The sequence below is a fragment of the Myxocyprinus asiaticus genome, chromosome 19 (assembly GCF_019703515.2).
Source record: "Myxocyprinus asiaticus isolate MX2 ecotype Aquarium Trade chromosome 19, UBuf_Myxa_2, whole genome shotgun sequence".
Taxonomy (NCBI): domain Eukaryota; kingdom Metazoa; phylum Chordata; class Actinopteri; order Cypriniformes; family Catostomidae; genus Myxocyprinus; species Myxocyprinus asiaticus.
The window spans coordinates 5232670-5256858 of NC_059362.1; the positions used below are offsets into that span (position 1 = coordinate 5232670).

Below are 24189 nucleotides of genomic sequence, written 5' to 3' on the forward strand. Positions count from 1 at the left end.
AGTTATGAACTACATTACACCCGTGTTTACTTTGCGGGGAACTGACTTCATACACTAAAATCACCTTGACACTAGTCGATTAAAAGTCATTGCAAAAATGGCTCAGAGAAGTGAAGTTAGTTCTGAGAAAAACTCTAGCAGCATTTGAATGCAGATGCCACTTGCTTTTATATTTTATATGTAATGCATTTTTAGGTATGGTGTAAGTGTCAAAATACTGCTTGGGGCCACTACATGTAGTAAAAAAAAAAAAAAAAAGTATGTTGTTTGACTGTATGTGGATCTTGTTGTTTGGAATTGTATAATGAACTTGATTGTTTTTGTGCAGGACACAGTGAATCACATGGTGCTCATCTTTATTGATAAAACTCCAGTGAGTTATTGACATCATACAATCCAACCCAACCAAATAAACCAACAGACTGTTTCATCACATTCAATATCTGTTAGAAACTGCTATCATGTGAAGATCATGCAGGGACTAAGCAATCATGTGCAATTTATTAAAACATGTTTATTTGCATGTGATTTGTGCTGTTAGCCTGAGCAGTTGATGGACCCCCCGTCTACACTGGTGCCGTTCCTGCAGAAGTTTGCAGACCCTCGCAACAAGAAAACCTCTGTGAGTGCAACACTACAGCTTTTACAAACATCTCAAGTCAACATGAAGCAGCGTTCGCAACCCATAAAAGGGGTCATGACATACTCCTTTTTTTTTTTTTTTTTTTATAATTTGAATATCTTCCCTGAGGTCCAATTATAATTTTAATACAGCTTTTTTTTTTTGCACCAAAACAGTTATAATTAAATCATGTATAATATTTTTCCTCCCTGTCTCTGGCCCTCTGTCTGAAACACTCAGTTTTAAGCTCTCTGGACCTTTAAGACTTTAATGTAAACACCCACTGTTCTGATTGGCTAACATCGTGCAGCCCTTCCAATACAGCTATATTTGAAACGCAATTCAAAGAAAATGAACAAACTCCACACTACATTTCAGGGTTAACACATAACATACACCCAACATATTTCATCTGAAAATATTAAACTGTTCACCATTAAATATACAGTCATGACATTATGAAATGTAAAATTGTTTACTTAAAGATTTGCAGTCCAATAGTGTTTTAACTGCCCCATCCTTCAATAACAGTTCCTTTGCAAAGCTTGAATCATATTGTGACTGTAATACAATCCATGATGTTGGGTGCTTCAGCAGGCAAAAGCAGAGATGCTGGTCTTCACATCTCACATCTTCCGTGTTTGTTTATACACAGGACTGCATGTGATTCTCCCAGTCAGTATCAGCATCAGAATGAGATGAGTTTTTAAAGCTTGTGCTTGTACGCTCTTAAAACGCGGCGCACATCGCCGGTGTTGACCGGAAAGGCACCAATACGATCAAAGACGTCCATGTTTACAAAAAGCCAACAATTAAAAATAGCACAGATGGGTGCAAAAACGGTCCAAGACGCCTTCAGAACAGCATAACAGCATGACTGCGCAGCTGAATGAAACACAATGGGGGTCTCCATTTTAGAGTTATAACTTGACACCGCATTTTTTAAAAGCACGAGATGTATGAGAATGGTCAAAGCCGTTCGTCTAGTGCATGTTTATGTAGAAAAACATTTCAATCCAGACAGGCACATGAAGGTGTCCTGTGTAAGTCCACTTTGGATGAATCTCCCATGACAGGCCCGTCTCTCCTCTTCACTTGTGTGACTGATTGAGCACCAGTGGTGGGGCTAATGGTACAATGATGAAAAATGGCATTGCATATGCAGATGTACATGGTCCTTGTGATGTCACGAATTCCAAACGAGCCATTTTTGCAGCTAGGTTTAAATAAATGCTCTATTTTTTTTAAGGAGGAAGTTTTCAGTTCTGAAACTTACAGTATGTTTTCAGAGTACAATGACATCATATGTCAAAGGATCAAGAAAAATTTGATTCCTCGTCATGACCCCTTTAAATTCCACAATGTCCCAATTTACACCTTGTATTAACATGCGTTTCATATCTGGATATTATCTGGTTATTCTTTCGCTGGATTGCATTTACACCTTGCAGTCAAATGCGTCTCCACTGTGATCGGATACAGATCCGATCAAAGTTATCCGCACAAAATGGAAAACGCTTCTTACATATTACATCATCAGAGGCTGTAGTAACGGCAAATTCCCTGTCTTTTAGCGAATTTTAAAACATTGATGGATAATTCAAATGCTTTTTTTTTTTTGTGGCCGCCAAAGCTAAATCTCGGGTCGCCGAAGCAAACGGAATGATATTCATATCGCATTCGGCGCTTTGTAAGTGCTAAATATACTTCTTATCTGAAACGCAAGATGGAAGCCTGGTTTCATGTGAGTAAAAGTAGAGAGACCAATGGAATAATTCATTGGATATTGTTCATTGTTCGAGTGACAAAAATGCATTTGGCAGAATAAACAGATAAAGGCTTACGTAGTTGTATCTGAATAACGAAAATGCATTTGCATTTACATCTTCTTTGGATGTGTTCAGAATCCATCACCGACCACCTGCGAATGTGGTTTCAGTGATCCGATCATGATCCGATCACAATGCGTCTTGGGTGAATTTTCATCTGTCATATAATGTGGTCAAGTGCTATCTTCCACACCCGAACCATGTCGGTGTAAAAGGGCTAAAAATTGCTACTACACTGATAAATGTAGTAGAATTTGTAGAGTGGCCACTAGGAGTCAGTATAGACAAAATAAACTGTGTCATAGCTAGGGCCAGAACAAGAAACACATACAATATTATTTATAAGTAATTGGAGTCTTTTGTTATTTGTATTTTTATTTGGTCGGTTCTCTGAAAAATTAGACAGATTTTTTGCAATTACTCAACAGTGTGTGAGAATGGTGAGCTTTTAAATTTGAGTGTGAAGAATTGCCGGCGGCAGCCCAAAAATGTACCAGAGTTTCAGAAGTATAAACAACCGAGGGTAATTTAATATATGAGTTTTGAGGATGATGTTTAAATATATTTCAGTTAATAAATAAATATTTATTAAGAAAATCCCCTAAATTAAGACTATACAAAGACATTTCATTATTGTGGCCAATGGGTAAAGCATTGAACTATAGACATTACAGAAAGTGTCTTGAGAAATCAATATATTGTTTGTTTTATTTCCATATCATTGAACATAAGCCTACAGTAAATTGCTCAAATGGTAGGAAATTCCTTATTACTGAATTTATTTTAGGGTAAGGGACATGAATGGCTAATTTGAGTTAATATGTTACTTCTTATTTTTAATACTTATCAAACTTATTTTTAATAATTTATCAAATTCCTCATAGGTGTTTTGTTTGTTGTTGTTTCAGGTGTTGAAGTTGGATTTGAAGGTGATCAGGGAAGAGCAGGATCTGTTATTTCGCTTCATGAGTTTTCTGAAGGAGGAAGGAGCTGTACATGTGCTGCAGTTCTGCCTGACTGTGGGTGAGCAGAGCACATGCATTTCACAATGTACACAACACACATCAATGCATGATGTCACCAATCTGAAAGGAGAAGTGTGTGTTTCTCTTACCAGACTGTAAGTATGTGCAAGTATAACATAGTCATTAAGGTAAAATTATTCTTCTGATGTTGAAGCAGAGTAAAACCCCTTTAACCATGGTAAGCTGTTATAATATGGTCGCAAAAGCAGTATGATAAAAGAAACCAATGTTTAATTAACACTTTAATTGATTATTGATAATTAGCAGAATAAACATTTCTACCAGGTAAAATAGTTAATTATCAGAACTGTAGCTTGTTTGTGGTTTTCAAGCAACGTAGCAACTCTGCACGCTATTACCGTTATGTGCCGTTGCGGGTATGCGTTTACAGTTATTTTACAAATTTTTAACGCTTGTCCAATCAGAATTTAGAGTCAGAACTATATGTTTTCATAAAATTTTAAGTTTTAATGATGGCAAACAAGATGTACACAAAATTGCTGAATTTAAATGATAGGGATGTCCTGATACCAATTTTTTTATTTTATTTAGAATGAGTGAGCACAATTTCAGTACTAATACATTCTTTTCTGTAGTTTTTGTTTTGTTTTACTTTTCTGAATTCTGAATTACATATCAACAGTTTATTTAATTTTTTTTTCATCAAAATAGTGTCTAAATTAATACATAAATACTTAAATCAAATGAAAATAGAACAATTAATTTTCAACATAATATTTTATTATTTTTATCAAAAAAGTGCTTTTATTCAGAACCTCACAGCGCAATCCAAAATACAACATTGAAGTTATTTTTGTCAAATAAAGTGCTGCATAACAGAGCGTCACAGTTTTGAGATGTTGCTTAAATATAATACAATTACTATTTATTTATTATTATTATTATTATCATTATTATAATTAGTAGTAGTTGTAGTAGTATTGCAGTGAATATTTCATCTATAGCTATACAGTAGGGATATATTTATAGTAGTCATACTTTTTTCCATTTAAAGCTTATAACTTTTACAGTGTTAAAATAATTTCTCCTACCCCAGCTTAATATGTAGAGACAACTATAAGTAAGCCATTCATAGATTAACTGTCTCAAAAACTGTAAACACTCTGTCTCTGTGGCACTATAAAAATTCCTGTTTGTTTTGAGTGACCCAATTAGACCCCACCCAACAACGTTACTTAACCAGTAGCGTGAGTTGGGGGAGGGACTATCTGACTGTTTGAACAACAGCAGATGAGGGATGTATTTGGAAAGCTGTTCTGAAAACATTGTTTATTTTTGCAATTCCATTCAGTGGTGCTAGTGTCACAGAAATTACATACTTCAGCTTTGAATTGAGCTTTTATTTTAGCGGAAGCTTTAATTCTGGAGTGAAGCCCTTTCTCCTTCTGTGTTTTTGACGGTAGCTCCTCACCTCTGAAAAAGCAGGTCGCTACATGACCCAATTTGATTATTAAACTGCAAATGGCTGCTATTTAATTAAGTAAATATGTAGTCTGTATGTGCCTCGTGCTGCAAAGTGAATTAGTGCTATGCTCGCTTTCATGTGCTACAAACAAAGCGCACAGTGCTCATGATGGAGTTTTCTGTGTATGAGACAAGGAGCTCTAAAAGGTATGAGCAGCCGGTGTTGGCTCACATTCACTTTAATGCACATGCAAACTATATATTTATCTAATTAAATCACAGCTTTTGCAGTTGAATAATCACACTAGGAAATAACATGATTTTAAAGGGGTCATGACATGAGGAAAACATTTTCATTGATCTTTTGACTGAGGTCATTTTACTATAAAAACATACTGTAAGTTTCAGAACTGAAAACTTCCTCCTTAATAGAAAAAGAGCATATATTTAAACCAGACTGTTGAAATGGCCTGTTTGTAATTTGTGGAACATGTGACGTCACAAGGACCAAATACATCAGCATATGACTGCCTCTTCAGCAAGACATCAGTGCTATTTTACAACATTGCACCCTTAGCCCTGCCCACTGGTGCTCAGTCTGTCACACAGGTGAAGAGGAGAGAGTTGGGCCTGAAGGGAGATTCATCTACACTTTTAAGGGGACTCACACAGGGCACATTCATGGGTCTGGATGTAAGTGTTTTTCTACATAAATCTGCACTAGATGAACGCTTTGACCGCGCCTGTTTTAAAAGACAAAGGGCCCTATTTTAAAAGCGCAAGTGTTACGCGCAACGCAATACCTTAATTCATAAGAGGAAAGTCAATGGGCATGGCCATGAAGTTTTGGTATTTTCGTGCAAGCATGCGCTAAGTCCAGGCGCAAGTGGGTTTGATGAAATTATGCGCGCAAAAGGCTGGACCAAGTGCAATTTAATTCTGAGGTTCTTTTCTGGTTATTCCAGCATCTGCAACCTATTATATAGTCTATTCCCTCAAGCACTTAAAGACAGCACATTCATAAGAAGTTGGTAGTGTAAATGGACTGTATGCAATGAATTAAAAGAATAGAAATATAGACTTACGTTCTTTCATGCATTTACTGCATCCTTGATGAATGCCAGGCATATATCTATGACAGTGACACACACTCCTTTTATATAAATGGAAAATGCAATTCTTGTCAGAATTTGTATGTATGCATCTTAAAATGATAGAGAATGTATGTATTATTAATAATTTTCATCTACTGACACACAAATCACGGCTAATATTAACAATGATTGTATCGGAACGTACTTCACTTCTAAACAAAATTAATTTATTGAATAACGAAGAAATTAAACAAAATATATTTCTAAATTCAAATTACACTTCAAATGAAATGAAAATATAAAAATAACAAAAAATCATACCAAATCCAAACATTTAACCAGACCCTTTTGAAGTGACTTAAAAATCACAAAAAAAATTAAAAATAAAATAAATAAATACCAATATAAATTAGATCATAAACACAAATTTTAATATAAACATAATGATAGTATTTGAAAAATAAGTCATGACCGTTAGATAGTTTAACACAATCTCATTAGTATTTTTTTTCTCAAAACAGCTATGACAGTGATTGTCAGGGACTTAATTTAATGTTCCACTATATTTTAAGAGTTTGGACATGAACTTTATTACCACCTGATAGTGGAATCTCAAAACTGCAAATGCAGGAACTGATTTTGGACTTTGTGCTGAGTTAAGACGTTGTATTGAAACGTCTTAGCGCATGACCAAATTCTTAGAAAAATAGTAAATTGCGCGTTTCGCCACTTCATTTACGTACAATTGTGTACATTGTGAAATGCATGTGCTCTGCTCACCCACAGTAGCGCAAACACGCCCACCCACACCCATTTGTGCTTTGCGCACGAAAATTGCACTTAGAATTAGCGCTCTCATAAAAATTGGATAAGACGTTGTGCACAGTCGTAGTGCATTGCACAGTTATGAAAATAGAGCCCACAATGTCAAGTTATAACTCTAAAAAGGAGACCTCCATCCTGTTTCATTCAGCTGCGCTGTGTCTTGCTGTTTTGAAGGCATCCTGGACCGTTTTTGCACCCATCTGTGCTATAGTTAATTATTGGTATTTTGTAAACATGCATTCGATGGACATCTTTGATCGTTTTGATGCATTTCCACCGATGTGAGCCATGTTTTAAGAGCGGTACAAGTGCAATTTTTAAAAACATGTCTCATTATGCTGCTGCCACTGACTGGGTGAAGCACATACCATTCTGTGTGTAAACAAACATGAAAGATGTGAGATGTGAAGACCAGCGTCTCTGCTTTGGCCTGTCGAACCCGGTTGAAGCACCCAACATCATGGATTATATTACATTTGTGTATTCAGAACATTTCAGTGTGGATTGTATGTTTTTGGGCTCATATCAGCACGTATTGCTTGTGAGCCAGTCACAATATGATTCAACCTTTGCAAAGGAACTGTTATTGATGTGCTTGAGTGAACATTGTGATACATTCAGATGAAATGTTTTGGGTGTACGTTGTGTTAACACTGAAATGTAGTTTTATAAATTATAATGTGAAGCTTGTTCAGTTTCTTCCGATTGAGTTTCAAATATGGTTGAATTTGAGGGGCTGCACGAAGATCAGAACAATGGCTGTTTACGTTGAAGTCTTAAAGGACCAGATAGCTTAAAACCAAGCGTTTCAGACAGAGGGCAGTGACAGGGTGGAAAATGATCATGTTTTATAAAATTATGACAAAAATAATATATATATATATACCCCCACATTTCTGGAGAGAAAATCAGCCACAACCATCTGCGCCCCTGGTCTGTGGACCACCTTGGGCTAGAGAACCAAATACCAATGGGTGATCCGTGTGTTAGTATCCTTCATGTGGTGGAGCCACTGCAGAGGAGTGTGATCAGAACAGAGGGCGAAGGCTCACCCCAGCAGGTAGTAGCGGAGGGTCAGAACAGCCCACTTAATCGCAAGAACCTCCTTCTCGACGGTACTATATTTTGTCTCCCTGAAGGAGAGCTTGCGACTAATAAATAACGAGAGCACCGCGCCCAGCCCCCTGTCAGATGCATCAGTCTACAAAATAAAGGGGAGAGAGAAATCAGGTGCATGTAAAAGCGGCCCCCCACACAGTGCAGACTTTACCTTAAGGAAGGCCTGTTGGCACGACTCTGTCCACTGGACCGGATCAGGAGTCCCCATTTTAGTAAGGTCAGTCAGCGGGCTGGTGACATCAGAATAACTAGGCACAAACCTTCGGTAGTAGCCAGCCAGCCCCAAAAACTGCCTTACCCCCATTTGGTCTTGGGCACCAGGCAGGCTGCGATCGCTGCGGTTTTGTCAACCTATGGACACACTTGCCCATGGCCCAAGTGGAACCCCGGATACCTAACTTCCACCCGCCCAATTGCGCATTTCTTCGGGTTGGCCATGAGTCCCGCCTGTCTCAGTGCTCTCAGGACTGCCCTCAGATGTTGCATATGTCGCTAACAATCATAACTGTAAATGATGATGTCATCTAGATATGCGGCGGCATATGCCGTGTGCAGTCTGAGGACCTTGTCCATAAGGTGCTGAAACGTGGCTGGGGCTCCGAACAAACCGAATGGAAGAGTCACAAATTGGTGTAATCTGAACGGTGTGGAAAAAGCCGTCTTTTCTCGGGACATTGGCATTAAAGGGATCTGCCAATAACCCTTCGTTAAGTCCAGTGTTGAGTAAAATTGAGCCGCGCCCAATCGATCGAGTAACTCGTCAATTCGCGGCATTGGATAAGTGTCAAATTTGGACACCGTGTTCACTTTCCAGTAGTCAACACAGAACCGGATCGAGCCGTCGCTCTTCGGCACCAAAACAACCGGGCTGGCCCAATCGCTGTGCGACTCTTGTATTACGCCCATTTCCAACATTGCCTCTAATTCTTCCTGAACAATCTTTTTTTGTGTTCAGGAAGACGATAGGGGTGGCTACGAACCACCACCCCTGGGGTGGTCTCAATGTGGTGCTCTATGAGGTTCATGCGACCGGGTAGGGGTGAAAACACGTCTGCGAACTCCACTTGCAACCTGGTAATATCTGTAAGCTGTGACAGTGAGAGGTGGTCTCCGCAAGGGACCGGGGTGAATTAACTTGATTTGGGAAATACCTCCGGCCTGAGCTCCACCCTCTCCGGAACTACCATCGCCAAAGCTACAGGTAACGCCTCCCTCCATGGTTTGAAGAGGTTGAGGTGGTAGGTTTGATGTGCCCCTATCCTATCTGTTCACCTAACCTCATAATTGAGTGTGGAGTTTTGCTCTAAGGTCAAGAACGTATTGAATTCGATTTTTTACTATTCAAAGGTTCTTCCTCCCAAGCTTCCCGTATGACGTTGAGCACGGCGTGCGGCCAGCGCCCATACAGTGGCTCAAACGGGGAAAACCCAGTAGAGGCTTGCGGGACCTCTCGTACTGCAAACAGCAGGGGTTCGAGCCACTAATCCCAGTTTTTAGCATCTTCATGTATGAACTTACAAATGTTTTTTAAGGTCTTATTAAATTGTTCGACCAACCCATCGGTTTGCGGGTGATAAACTCAGTGGTAACCACCGGATACCTGTGAATGTCACCATGCACACACCTCACCCTCACCAGTTTATTTTTATCCAATGCCCCACCTTGCACCAAGCATTGGTGGATCGAGGTTTGAGAACAACCTGTATCCACCAAAGCTTGATGTGTATCCCCTTTTACCCTTACTGGTATCCGTTACGCCCCTGGAGGGGATAGCGGAGAAAGACAGGGGGGTAGGAGAGACAGACAAGGGAAGGGTCCTCTGGACCGGGGGCGGGGTTTGGGCAGCCTCCCCACCTCCGAGGAGCCGGAACTGGGCGGGAGTGAGGGGAACGGTGGGAGGGAACATGAAGCACAGGGGGTTGAGAAAGAGAAGAAGAGACTGCTTCGCCACCTTCTGGGAACGCCACCATGTAGTCCTCTGCCAGCTCCCTCCAACGACGGCAGGCGGTGGCACTGGACCCACTCGGACATGCCTCAGGGGAGTTGGGAGACGAACTGCTCCAATACCACCAGATCGACCACTTCCACGATGCCACGGGTTCCCCCCACTAGTAGCCATTTCTGGCAGGCGTCACGGAGCTGCTGCGCAATAGCAAACGGGCGGCCGTCCTTCCCGAAGCTCAATGAGCAGAAGAGCTGCCGACTCTGCTCCGGGGTCTGACCGACCCGTTGCTGGATGGCCTTCTTCAGATGATTGTAATCCAGGAGGCTGGCGGCAGGGAGTTGTTGTGCCACCAGCTGCGCCTCCCCGGAGAGCAGGGGCAACAGGCGGGCCGCCCACTGATCAGGAGGCCACCTCCAAACCTCCACGGTTTTCTCAAAGAGGTCGAGGAAGGCCTCCGGATCGTTGTTTGGCCCCATTACATTTTTAGAATCCTAGTCCACACTCCTTCCTCCAGTACCAAATTCATATCTTTCTCCCATAATCTCTTGATAGAAGTTAAAGCTCCATCCCCTAGACTCTGAGTTAGCAGGGAGTAATACACTGATGCCTCATGACCTTTTCCAAAAGCAGCAGTCACCTCTTCCAAAGCACCTGCCACCTTAGGTGTGTGTGTGTGCTACTCCCAAAAACAGTACAGAGCATGTGGCGCAGCTGTAAATACCTATAAAACTGAGATCTGGGAATCCCAAAATGTCTACCCAAATTCTCAAAAGATCTCAACACTTCACTGTCATACAGGTCGCCGAGTGTAGTAACCCCTCTCACAATCCACTCTGTCCAACATAAAGGGGACTTGTTGATACATAATTTTGGGTTCAGCCATATGCTTGAGGCAACATTTAAATAAATGTCCGAATTAAATACTCTGGCCGCTTTTGTCCAAATCACATGCAAATGTGAAATAATGGGGTGTGACTGAACATCTCCGGTTAGTTTGATAGAAAGGCTTTGCAAAGGCGAAATAGGGGCAAGGACTTCCTGTTCAATAGAAAACCAGGGAGGGGCTCTTTCAGGTGGAAGAGACCAATGAGCCAAATGCCTTAGACCGACCGCATAGTAATAAAACAAAATCTTGGGTAGGCCTAGCCCACCTTTGTCAATCAGCCTATGTAATATGTTGAAATGTAGTCTGGGACGTTTACCATTCCAAATGAAGGACTTCGCTATGCTATCAAATTGCTTGAAATAGAGGGGGACATCTATAGGGAGTGACTGTAGCAGGTAGTTGAATTTTGGATTACAGTTCATTTTAATAACATTAACCTTCCCAGTCATCGATAAATGTAATGAAGCCCACCTGTCCACATCGCTCGAAAACCTTTTTATTAAAGGGTCAAAATTAACTCTAACTAATTCAGACAAATTTGCTGGGAATAAAATACACAAATACTTAATGCCATGTTTGGGCCACTGGAAGGCGCCCGGCTGAAAAGTCGTTATCGGGCTGTACACTGTCAGAGCCAAAGCTTCGGATTTAGACCAATTGACTTTGTATCCTGAGAACTTGGAAAAGGAATGAATTATTCTGTGGAGGCAAGGCATAGATCTAGTAGGGTCAGAGACAAATAATAAAATATCATCTATGTAAAGCAGAGCCCAAGGATTTTGACTTCTTGGCCATATTTACCTCAGAGAACAAATATGTAGCTGGGTGTATCGAATCTCACCGGATTATATCATGAAAATAATTTTAAAAAACTAGCAAAGTGCGCAGAGCTCGCCGTTTACACGTCTGCTCCTCACATGGCATCACGTGACCTCTGTCATGATCCCTTTAATATGTGTGCTGAATGACATTCGTACGTCAGATGGTATCGGTTTTTGATATTGGAGCATTTTTACGAGCACGAATACAAGTACATGAGTGAACCAGATTCCAAAACCAGTTCCGGGTATCAGGACATCCCTACAAATAAACACTTATTTTACGCAATATTTACTTAAAATTCACTAAAAACATTTGAAAGCAGAAAATCCATTGACAATGCTTTTTGCAGATTAAGGAAGTGATACTAGTTGAAATAGCCACTTCTTTTAATCAGCCAATCTATCACAGTTATTGGCTGATGCCCAAAATAATCTCAGAATGGCCAAATATCAGCTGATTAATCAGCCTGGCTAATATATTGCTCCATCAATACTGTTGAGGAGCTGTTATAACCTAGCTAGATAAACTGACCTACAAGTATATAGGTACTTTACAAATAAGGTTAAATTTAGTTTAATTACATAATTTGGGTTAAAATATATTTGAATGTTGAATGGACACAATTTCTTTTAAGTTGTTCAGTTGTTTTAATCACAATTATTCTTCAATAGTTCATTTATTAATTCATTGTAACAAAAGAATGTTTAAAAGTACAAATATTCAGTGTAGTCATTCAATGAATATGAGGTCTAAAAACTGCATGTATAATAATTAAACTACTAAAGAATTAGAAAAAAGCAGTTTTTTCCCCATGACTCGTGACTTTACGTCCATTTTCATAAGAGCCCTGGGAATAAATTGAGGAATAATTTAGACAGTTTAGCTTGGGAAAGGTGGAGCCTATGTAAAACTCTGAATTGTATCAGATATAATCAAGCATTTACTGAACTACCGAAAAATGCTGTATAAAATGGTTTTAGGAGAGCAATGACATGTCACGCTACAAGGTGTTTCAAGGTGCGATTTTGACACATATAGGTTCTGTTCCAAAACTTAGTGAGCTACCTTGCTTTCTTCTGCCTACATAGGCAGCTGTCTTCTATTTCAGCATCCTAACTGAAATAGAGCCTCAAAAAAAGACTGATTTGGAACACTCCACTTACAGTAGGCGGCAAATCAACTCCTCGTGCTGCTCACGTGCAGGGAAATGTAGACTTGACTTGCAACTGATTTCAATGCAGTTGATGCGAGGGGAACGACGCCATACTCTAATATACATTTCCATTTATTCATTTAGCAGACACTTTTATCCAAAGCGACTTGCAAATGAGGAATACAACAGAAGTGATTCATCCTAAGGAGGCAGTAAAATCCTAAGGAGGCAGTGCTCTAATACAAAGTTGCAAATTGCTTAGAGAGGCACAAGTTGAGAAGAATTTAGATTTTTATTATTAGGGATGAAAGAAGACAATATTTGCATAAGTAGGATTTGGTCAAGTGCTCGCGAAAGAGATGCATCTTTTGATGTTTCTTCAAGGTGGCTAGAGTGTCAGCTGGTGGGGTGGGGTTTGGAAGGTCATTCCACTAGAGAGTAACAGATGAAGCGAAGGTCCAAGAAAGTGATTTTGTGCTTCTGAGATGGTACCTTGAGGCACCGCTCACCCGCTGATCATAAGCTTCTGGAGTGCACATAGACTTAAAGTGAGTGTAGATAGTGGGGTGTGGAGCAAGTGGTTGTTCTGTAGGCAAGCATCAATGCCTTGAATTTGATGCGAGCAACCATTGGGAACCAGTGCAGACTGATGAAGAGAGGCATGACATGCTCCCTCTTGGGCTCCTTAAAGACCAATTGTGCCACTGCATTCTGGATTAGTTGCAGAGGTTTGACTGTACATGCAGGAAGTCCTGCCAGAAGAGCATTGCAGTAGTCCAGCCTAGATACCTTTACTTCACACACACACACACACACACACACACACACACACACACACACACACACACACCCCTCCTCCCCCCTCCTGCTTCTCAGTCTGCACATATGATCTGTGAGGAGGATGTGTGCCAGGTCTTTGAGAAACAAAAGACTAGGAAAGCTTCAGGCCCAGACGGTGTTTCACCTGCCTGTCTGAAAGTCTGCACTGACGAACTCGCCACCATCTTCACACAGATCTTCAGTAGATCACTGGAGCAGTGTGAAGTTTCCTGCTGCTTCAAATGCTCCACCATCATTCCGGTCCCCAAAAAAACCCAAATCACAGGTCTTAATGACTACAGACCTGTCGCTTTTTTGTCTGTGGTCATGAAGTCGTTTGAGAGACTGGTTTTGGCCTACCTGAAGGACAACACTGGACCCCTTCTGGACCCCCTTCAGTTTGCTTACCGAGCAAATAGGTCTGTGGATGATGCCGTCAATATGGGACTGTATTATATTCTGCAACACCTCGACAGACCTGGAACTTATGCAAGGATCCTATTTGTGGACTTCAGTTCAGCCTTCAATACCATCATGCCTGATCTTCTCCCATTTAAACTGACCCAGCTCTCCGTGCCCACCCCAATCTGTCGATGAATTACCAGCTTTCTGACAGATAGGCAGCAGCTAGTGAGACTGGGGGAAACTCACATCCGGGACCCTCACTATTAGCACTGTTGCTCCTCAGGGATGCGTTCTCTCTCCTCTGCTCTTCTCCTTGTACACGAATGACTGCACTGCAAAGGACCTCACTGTCAAGCTCCTGAAGTTTGCAGATGACACCATGGTCATTGGCCTCATACGCGACAGTGATGAGTCTGCATACAGATGGGAGGTTGGACATCTGGTGCGGTCACAACAACCTTGAGCTGAACACACTCAAAACAGTGGAGATGATAGTGGACTTCAGGAGAAATCCACCCACACTGAGAGGATTATCGGCACCCCCCTGCCCGCCCTCCAAGATCTGTACATCTCCAGAGTGAGGAAACGTGCAGGTAGAATCACTCTGGACCCCACACACCCTGCCCACTCCCTCTTTGAACTGTTGCCCTCTGGCCGGTGCCATATAGCACTGAGCGTCAGGACATCCAGGCACAAGAACAGTTTTTAATCTTAGGCCATTTCCCACATGAAAAATTAAACTGCGTCAGGACTCCCCCATAGTGCAATAATGTACAGGTGCATCTCAATAAATTAGAATGTCGTGGAAAAGTTCATTAATTTCAGTAATTCAACTCAAATTGTGAAACTCGTGTATTAAATAAATTAAATGCACACAGACTGAAGTAGTTTAAGTCTTTGGTTCTTTTAATTGTGATGATTTTGGCTCACATTTAACAAAAAGCCACCAATTCACTATCTCAAAAAATTAGAATATGGTGACATGCCAATCAGCTAATCAACTCAAAACACCTGCAAAGGTTTCCTGAGCCTTCAAAATGGTCTTTCAGTTTGGTTCACTTGGCTACACAATCATGGGGAAGACTGCTGATCTGACAGTTGTCCAGAAGACAATCATTGACACCCTTCACAAGGAGGGTAAGCCACAAATAGTCATTGCCAAAGAAGCTGGCTGTTCACAGAGTGCTGTATCCAAGCATGTTAATAGAAAGTTGAGTGGAAGGAAAAAGTGTGGAAGAAAAAGATGCACAACCAACCGAGAGAACCGCAGCCTTATGAGGATTGTCAAGCAAAATCGATTCAAGAATTTGGGTGAACTTCACAAGGAATGGACTGAGGCTGGGGTCAAGGCATCAAGAGCCACCACACACAGACGTGTCAAGGAATTTGGCTACAGTTGTCGTATTCCTCTTGTTGAGCCACTCCTGAACCACAGACAACATCAGAGATGTCTTACCTGGGCTAAGGAGAAGAAGAACTGGACTGTTGCCCAGTGGTCCAAAGTTCTCCTTTCAGATGAGAGCAAGTTTTGTATTTCTTTTGGAAACCAAGGTCCTAGAGTCTGGAGGAAGGGTGGAGAAGCTCATGGCCCAAGTTGCTTGAAGTCCAGTGTTAAGTTTCCACAGTCTGTGATGATTTGGGGTGCAATGTCATCTGCTGGTGTTGGTCCATTGTGTTTTTTGAAAACCAAAGTCACTGCACCCGTTTACCAAGAAATTTTGGAGCACTTCATGCTTCCTTCTGCTGACCGGCTTTTTAAAGATGCTGATTTCATTTTCCAGCAGGATTTGGCACCTGCCAACACTGCCAAAAGCACCAAAAGTTGGTTAAATGACCATGGTGTTGGTGTGCTTGACTGGCCAGCAAACTCACCAGACCTGAACCCCATAGAGAATCTATGGGGTATTGTCAAGAGGAAAATGAGAAACAAGAGACCAAAAAATGCAGATGAGCTGAAGGCCACTGTCAAAGAAACCTGGGCTTCCATACCACCTCAGCAGTGCCACAAACTGATCACCTCCATGCCATGCCGAATTGAGGCAGTAATTAAAGCAAAAGGAGCCCCTACCAAGTATTGAGTACATATACAGTAAATGAACATACTTTCCAGAAGGCCAACAATTCACTAAAATTGTTTTTTTTATTGGTCTTATGATGTATTCTAATTTTTTGAGATAGTGAATTGGTGGGTTTTTGTTAAATGTGAGTCAAAATCATCACAATTAAAAGAACCAAAGACTTAAACTACTTCAGTCTGTGTGCATTGAATTTGTTTAATACACGAGTTTCACAATTTGAGTTGAATTACTGAAATAAATGAACTTTTCCACGACATTCTAATTTATTGAGATGCACCTGTAAATACATATCTCATGTACATATGTAAATTCCATATTTAATTCAATAACTGCACATATCCCTACCTTGCACATACATTACCACTTGCACATGTACATACGTCATTCTGTTATATGTCCTATTATTTGTATGTCTACTTATACGCTTACCTTGTTTTATATCCTGTGTCTCCCTGTAATGTTCTGTGTGCACTTGTTTCTCCTATCACCAAAAAAATGTCCTTGTGTACGTGAGAACACTTGGCAATAAAGCCCATTCTGATTCTGATATAACAAGAGCCTGACAATGACTAATGAGCATAAATATACATAACACGAACACAGTTTGCAGCATTTTTTTGTATTTTTACTATTTATTATCTGTGCTTTTCAGCATGGAATTGATTCTAAGTATATTTATATTTAAAACTTTTTGCTTTGTGCACCATATTTGATTTATTTTTTATTTGCTTATCACATCGTATTCTGGGATTGCCTACATATGATGATACCTTAGAACTGGCCAAAATGACAACTCTTAAAGGCCCGTAAAGTGCTTTGGTGTTTTGACGAATTTCCTACTGAAACAGGAAGTGGGGGCGGGGCATGTCGAACAACTCCTCCCATTTTTAAAAATAGCCAAAAGTCTTTGGTTTACAGAAACCCACACACCCCTTTCCACCATGCTGCTAATGTCAGAGCAGCTTACAGGGGAAACTTGAGATGCTATCTCAATACCAGCCAGCTTTTCCACTGACTTTTAGAACCAAACAATGATCTGACAGCATTAATTTATAACCAGCCCACTACACAAGATGCAAGATGAATGACAAACAAGCAAGTAAAAGATAATATATCTAAGCTTTGAATCACAATACACTAAGCATAAATAATAAAGAACACTTACTGGTGCTGTACATCACTTAAGCTGCACACAAAATGTAAATAAACTCCAGCAACTTCTCTCGCGTCCAGCTCCCGCATTGTGCATCCCATTCAGAAGTGATCATCCCTATGCCCGTTTCTTTTCAAAGACAGTTACCCTCCACTGTGAGAGCTTCAGATGCCTGAAAAGTGATAACGGTCAGTCAGAACTCACTTTTTAAGCAATTCTTATTGGAAAATCTGTTTTGAACAACCCGACAGCATGGATTGTGTTCCCTTTGAAGTGCCCTTCATCAGCACCAATTAGAACACAGCCGGGTGGGCGCGCTGAACAGATGAAGGGGGAGGGTCCGTTTTAGTTCTAGAAAGCATTTGATTGGACAAGGTTTCTAAACCTGGGTGTTGCTGCGTCTTTTTAGCCAGAAGAAAGAGATCGCAGATTTTAAATGCTTATAACTTCTGAAAATGAATTCTGTCAACGTTTAGTAGTACACTATCATAAAGATGACCTTAAAGCCTGTAGATAATGACTAAAACCAGCAAAATGTTATTCTGATTTCATGGGGCCTTTAAGAGGCAGCATAATTAAGATATCTACAAAATGCCACCTCCGGAGGCAGCTCACTAGGTTTTAGAACAGACCCAAGGTTTCATTCACACTCTACTTCTGTGTGCAGAAAATTATTTGACAAATTTTATGCCTATATACTGCCCTTATACACTTGCCAGCCACTTTGTTAGGTACACCTGTACATCTACTTATTCATTCGATTATCAAATCAGCCAATCGTGTGGCAGCAGTGTAATGTAATGTCTAAAATCATGTAGATATGGGTTAGGAGCTTCAGTTAATTTCTCAGTGATTTAGACCGTGGCATGACTGTTGGTCCCAGACGGGCTGGTTTGAGTATTTCTGTAACTTTTGATCTCCTGGGATTTTCACGCACAACAGTTTCTAGAGTGTATAGAGAATGGTGTGAAAAAAAACAACAACCAGTGAGCGGCAGTTCTGCGGATGGAAACGCCTTGTGTATGAGAGAGGTCAACAGAGAATGGTCAGACTGGTTTGAGTCTGTCACCAACAATCATGCCACGGCCTAAATCATTGAGATCACATTTTTTTCCCCATTCTGATGGTTGATGTGAACATTAACTGAAGCTATCTGCATGATTTTATACATTACACTGCTGCCACACGATTGGCTGATTAGATAATCGCATGAATAAGTTTAGAGGTGTTCCTAATAAAGTAGCTGGTGAGTGTATAATGCATGCGTGTCTCTGTGTGTGTGTGTGCGTGTGCGTGCATGTGTGTGTGTGTGCGTGCTTGTAGAGGAGTTTAATGACAGGATCTTGTGTCCTGACTTGAGTGACTCTGAGATGCAACGTCTCCATGAAGAGGTACAGAAGATCTATCAGATGTACTGTCTGGAGGAGAGCATCGACAAGATCAGCTTTGACTCCTTCATCATAGACGAGATACACAACAGTCAGTATCACACATTTGTTGGGTTTTGTTGGGTCAGTGTGTTCACCCTGTTGGTGTTTTTTAGGTTAGTTTTACAAAGACAGTTTTCTTTCCCAACTTTAGAATGTTAAAGTTTGTTTGGGCATATGTGAAATGGCCTTAACACACTATATCACCTTCATCATAATAATATTGACACCGGCTCTCTTTCTGTCTCTTGTCGTAGTCGCTCAGGGGCCGTATACAGATGTGGTGAAGCTGCAGACCATGCGCTGTCTGTTTGAGGCATATGAACATGTGCTGTCTCTACTTGAGAACGTCTTCACACCCATGTTCTGCCACAGTGATGAGGTAACCTACAGAAAATTGGATTTTAAAGTCAACATTAAATAAAAATTGACCACATTTACTTTCTTAATACATGTTCCTTTTTGTCTTTTTGTGCATGATTCATCATTGCATGTTATTCCAAAGAAAAAACGATCATCTTCATAATTTCATAAACTTGTTCCACCTCTGAAACAACTTTCCTTTTCAGCTGGTATCACCAAGGTTGGGTGGGCTTTTGGTTAATATTAACCAATAGTCAAATAGCTGTTTAGGTGGTGTATTAGGAGGAGAGTTGTCCTCCACAATCCACTGCAAACTCACATTCTCAGATTAAAACTTTTCACCATCCAATCAAATCTATTCCCACTATTTTTTTTCTCATTCAGGGCTCAAAGTTATGGATTTTTTCTACTGGCCAGGTCGGCCCAGTACAGATTTTTACTGGCCCTGCCAAAATTTTCACTGGCCCCAAAACAAAAATGAAAAAGAACTGTTTTTACTATCATGGCTTTAAAAAATGTGTCCAAGCTAAATATTTTTAATATACAGTATATTAAGTTTTAAGACAATTTCCCCCAAAGTCGTATCACATTTATAATTTGCAAGATATGATTTATGCCTTATGGAACCCCTTATAAGTGCTTTACAGATATAAATTCATAAATGCATCATTTTAACCTCAGACGTCCTACCATTTACACATGTGTTTTTATAAGCGTAGAGTTCTGTTGAGAAAATTATGGGTTTTCGGTGACCCTTTTAGTCATGCTGTCAACTTTTGTGCCATGTGTAGTGTTTTCACAACCAATCAAAGATTTAAGTTAAAGATTTGATTGCTAGCTTAATGGACCCTTTTCTCAGACCTGCTATGACGTGTTTCCACCTTCTTTAACAACGTAAATGTAGCAAACTTTTTTATATTTCCAATTTTACAAATATTAAGTGTAAATTTATTACATTGTACTTCATATTATATTGCCCCGGAATACGTTTAAAAAAATCAGTTACCATAGCTGTGATGAGGCTTCTGAGCTTTTTGCAAAGATGTGAAAGCGTAATTTTATTTTTTATTTATTTTTTTTTTGCTGTTGGAGCAAACGGGTAAGCAAAAATTTAAGTTGCTGTGGTCCCCCATTCACCACCAGTCAAGTTTAGCCAACTATGACGACTTCTGCTTTCGCAGACATGTGAAAAGGGTCCATGTAATAAACATATGAATCCATGAGAGAGGAGAACGTTTACTAAACATGCTACTAAATTGATTGTGACATGTAATATACAGTAGGTAGATATTAGGCCTTATCTATTAATTAATAATGTGGATATAACATGAAATTAGAAACCCAAACAAGACCAACACTGACTGATACACAAAGCACAGAAAGAAAATACCTGTACAGTCCAGAAATTAGAAATGTAACAGGTTTGTTATGAGGATGATATGAACTAGGCTAGACTGTTTTAAATGAACAGCTCTGAAAATTATAATAGCCATAGTGATTTTGCTTCTTTTCATATTAAGCACCATTAGCATGTCGAAATAATGTTTACATTTCGAAACATTGCCTAATTAGGCTAAATGTTTACTTGTATTTTGGAGACTGAGCAGGTTTAACAAAATGTTTATTACATTTCATTCAGTGCTTCGTCTCTAAAGGAAAAATAATGAGAGGAATGCACTTTTTTTTTTTTTTTTGTGGGAACAATACTTGCGCTCTGTCCATTTACAAGTGTGCATGCATGCTACACTGCATGGAGAGAGATGCATTTACAGTCCAATAAAAAGACACTTTGGATTTATTGTGTTCCAATGTGTGGATTACTAATTTTCACCAACATGTCAAAATGAAAAAAATTGGGAATTTTGCATACTGTGAACACTGAATGTGTGAGGATAATTAAAATGTTGCGCAAGACGTGCAATCCTGCTCCGAATTCATGAAGTGATTTCTTTCTTCCTGCAATTTTCGACACATTGGTAATTGATACTACTAATACACTTGGTAAAGACCGAGGACAGTTCTAGGCGAGCGAGCTCGGTGTCTGCATGCTCTTGTGCGCTCACGCGACTGTGCCTTGGAGCATCTAGTATATTATGCGCTTGTACGTCATTTCGAGCTAAATCTAATCATGCTCGCTCATCTCCGAGTGCTCGGTTAGAAGACTTTGTGTGCTCCGTGTAATTTTTGTGCTCTCTCACTTGTTGTCTGCTTGCACTAACATTAGAAATGCAGCACTGGCCCGATCAGGCAAGTTTAAAGTTCTAGCAAATGCCCAAATCTCTCTCACACTGGCCCCGGGCAATCGGGCAGTCCTTATTGTCGAGCCCCTTCATTGAATGTTCTGTTTCACTCCGAAATATCTGACATTACATAAATAAAATGTGTTGTGATCAATGTTTTTTATGTTGATTTTAAAGATGGTCAATGCAGATGTTTTGATTGAATAGTTTGATTTACATGACAACATCTCTCTGTTTCCATCCTAAGTATTTTAGACACCTTCTGTGGGGCGCTGAGTCTCCAGCAAGAAACTCAAAGTTAAACAGGTAAGTGTGTGTGTGTGTGTGTGTGTGTGTGTGTGTGTGTGTGTGCATGTGAATGTGAATGAGAGCAACACACAGTGACTTTGTTCACACAGCAGCAGAATACTATTGTCCATTCTGTTTGGGTTAAGATAAAGATAAAGAATCCTAATGACATTAACATTAAATATTTTCCATTGTGACACTATTTCAGGACAATTTAGACCCCCCACACACAAATTATCACTACTGTAATACTACCGTAAAGGCTATATTATTTAAATGATATAGTATTTTTAGGGCTGTCAATCGATTAAAACATTTTTATCTAATTAATTTCATGATGTCCCAGATAATTAATCTAATTAACCACATACACTGTTGACCAAAACATTATGACCACCTGCCTCATATGCTGTTGGTCCTCAGCGTGCCGCCAAAATAACATCGACCTGCTGAGGCATGGAATCTACAAGACCCATGAAGATGTCCTGTGTAATCTGGCACCAAGACATTAGCAGCAAATCCTTCAAGTCCTGTAAATTGCAAAGTGTAGCCGCCATGGATCGGACTTGTTGGTCCAGCACATCCCACAGCTGCTCAATCGGATTGCCAGGGCAACACCTTGAACTCTTAATCATGTTCCTCAAACCATTCCCAAACAATGTGTGCAGTGTGGCAGGGCGCATTATCCTGCTGAAAGAGGCCATTGCTATGATGGAATATCATTGCCATGAAGGGGTGTACCTGGTCTGCAATGATGTTTAGGTAGGTGGCACGTGACAAATTGACGTCCACATGAATGGCCGGACCCAGGGTTTCCCAGCAGAACATTGCCCAGAGCATCACACTCCCTCCACCACAGTGCCATCACTTCCCCAGGTAAACGGTGCACAGATACACAGCCGTTCACGTGATGTAAAAGAAAACGGGACTCATCGGAATAGGCAGCCTTTTCCACTGCTCCATGGTCTAGTTCTGACGCTTGCATGCTCGTTTTAGGCACTTTCAGTGGTGGACGGGTCATCATGGGCACTCTGACCGGTCTGCGACCACACAGCCACATACACAGCAGGGTGTGATGCACTTTGTGTTGTGACACATTCCTCCCGTAACCAGGATAGCCTTCATTGCCCTCGTGCATCGATGAGCCTTGGGCACACAACACCCTGTTGCTGGATTGTGGTTTGTCCCTCTTCGGACCACTGTTGGTAGGTACTCACCACTGAGGACCAGGAGCACCCCACAAGCCTTGCCATTTCAGAGATGCTCTGACCCAGTTGTCTGGCCATAACAATTTGGCCCTTGTCAAAGTTGCACAGGGTTTCACTCCTCATTCAACACGTTGACTACGAGAACTGATTGTTCGCTAACCATCTTATCTACCCAGACCTTGACATGTGGCCTTGTTAGGAGATGATCAACGTTATTCGCTTCACCTGTGAGTGGTCATAATATTTTGGCTCATCAGTGTATATCAATGTTTCCTGAAACACCCCCATCCCCCACCCAATAATATATAAATATATTAAAATTATTAATATATTTATTAAATATAATAATTCAGATAGTTTAAATGCATTACATTATTGTAGCAGAAGAGTAAAGCATTGATTAGACGTTACAAAAAGTGGCTTTAAAAGTCAATATATTGTTTATTTTTAAGTCATTGAACATAAGCCAATCACTGGTCTGCAGTGCACAGCAATCTGTTTTACAGTTTGTCCAAGGTACTCACATGATGTGATTTTGCATTCCATCAGCTCTATTTGTTTGGTCTACATACACATGCGTCAGACAGAGGCTTTTAGAGAGGGTCTCACTTTGTTTGCATCAAGTGTCATTGTTATTCATCGTCTCATGCCATAACTCAACGCATTTTAAGGAGGTTGTGTCATGTTAAACGTACTTAAGATGGAAGAATAGCTCTGTAGGTCAATATAATGCAAGTGAATGGTGATCAGGCCTTTGAAGCTCCAAAAAGGAGATAAAGTCAGCATAAAAGTAATCCATACGACTCCAGTGGTTTAATCAATGCCTTCTAAAGCGATTAAATTGGTTTTGGGTGATAATAGGCCAAAATGTAACTCCTTTTTCACTGTACATCTTGCCATTGCAGTCTCTAGGCACAAAATGATTTCAAGCTCCATTACACTTCCTAGTGCTTGATGCATGCATAGAACGCTAGATGGCGCTATAGGAAGTGTAATCAAGCTTGAAGTTTGCTTGTAGAGCAGGAGTTGAGCTTACTGCCAACTGCTGACTGCTTAATGTTATGAGATTGTATTGACAATCACCATTAAGAATAATGAATTACAACAAAGAAAACATCAGAATGGTCCACAGATGTGCTTAATTTTTGTTATGTAAAGTATAATTTCCTTTTTTTATTATAATTTTGGGGTACAATTTGTGTAAAATCTGTAAATGTGCTAAATTGTTTTGGAGAGATTCATCTGTGGACACAGCTGTTATCTCTTGATTACATGGATCCTTTTCTTTGTTGTCTATTCATGAGACATCATACAGAATGAATCAATATGTGAGTGGGCTTCATTATCAAACAGTGAGCTTCATACAGTCATGTGTTCACTTCCATTCAAAAGTTTTAAAACACTAAGCCAACTAGCTGGGCCTTATGGCTGCAGGTCCCAATTGGTCAACCCCAAAGCAACAC

General features: G+C 40.3%; 2 protein-coding genes across 4 annotated transcripts in view; one reads left to right on the forward strand and one right to left on the reverse strand.

Moving 5' to 3' along the window:
* The window catches only part of LOC127409881 (unconventional myosin-VI-like), a 490797-nt gene that overhangs the window by 147089 nt on the left and 319519 nt on the right, over window positions 1-24189 (reverse strand). The gene's annotated exons all lie outside the window — the stretch shown is intronic.
* Window positions 1-24189, forward strand: part of LOC127409883 (sorting nexin-14) — a 134708-nt gene that overhangs the window by 38960 nt on the left and 71559 nt on the right. For all 3 annotated transcript variants that reach the window (XM_051644823.1, XM_051644824.1, XM_051644825.1), the window contains exons 11-16: window positions 329-373; window positions 542-622; window positions 3360-3474; window positions 18524-18679; window positions 18885-19009; window positions 21478-21536. In XM_051644823.1, coding sequence (XP_051500783.1) covers window positions 329-373; window positions 542-622; window positions 3360-3474; window positions 18524-18679; window positions 18885-19009; window positions 21478-21536 — 581 coding nt within the window. The remainder of the gene's footprint in view (window positions 1-328; window positions 374-541; window positions 623-3359; window positions 3475-18523; window positions 18680-18884; window positions 19010-21477; window positions 21537-24189) is intronic.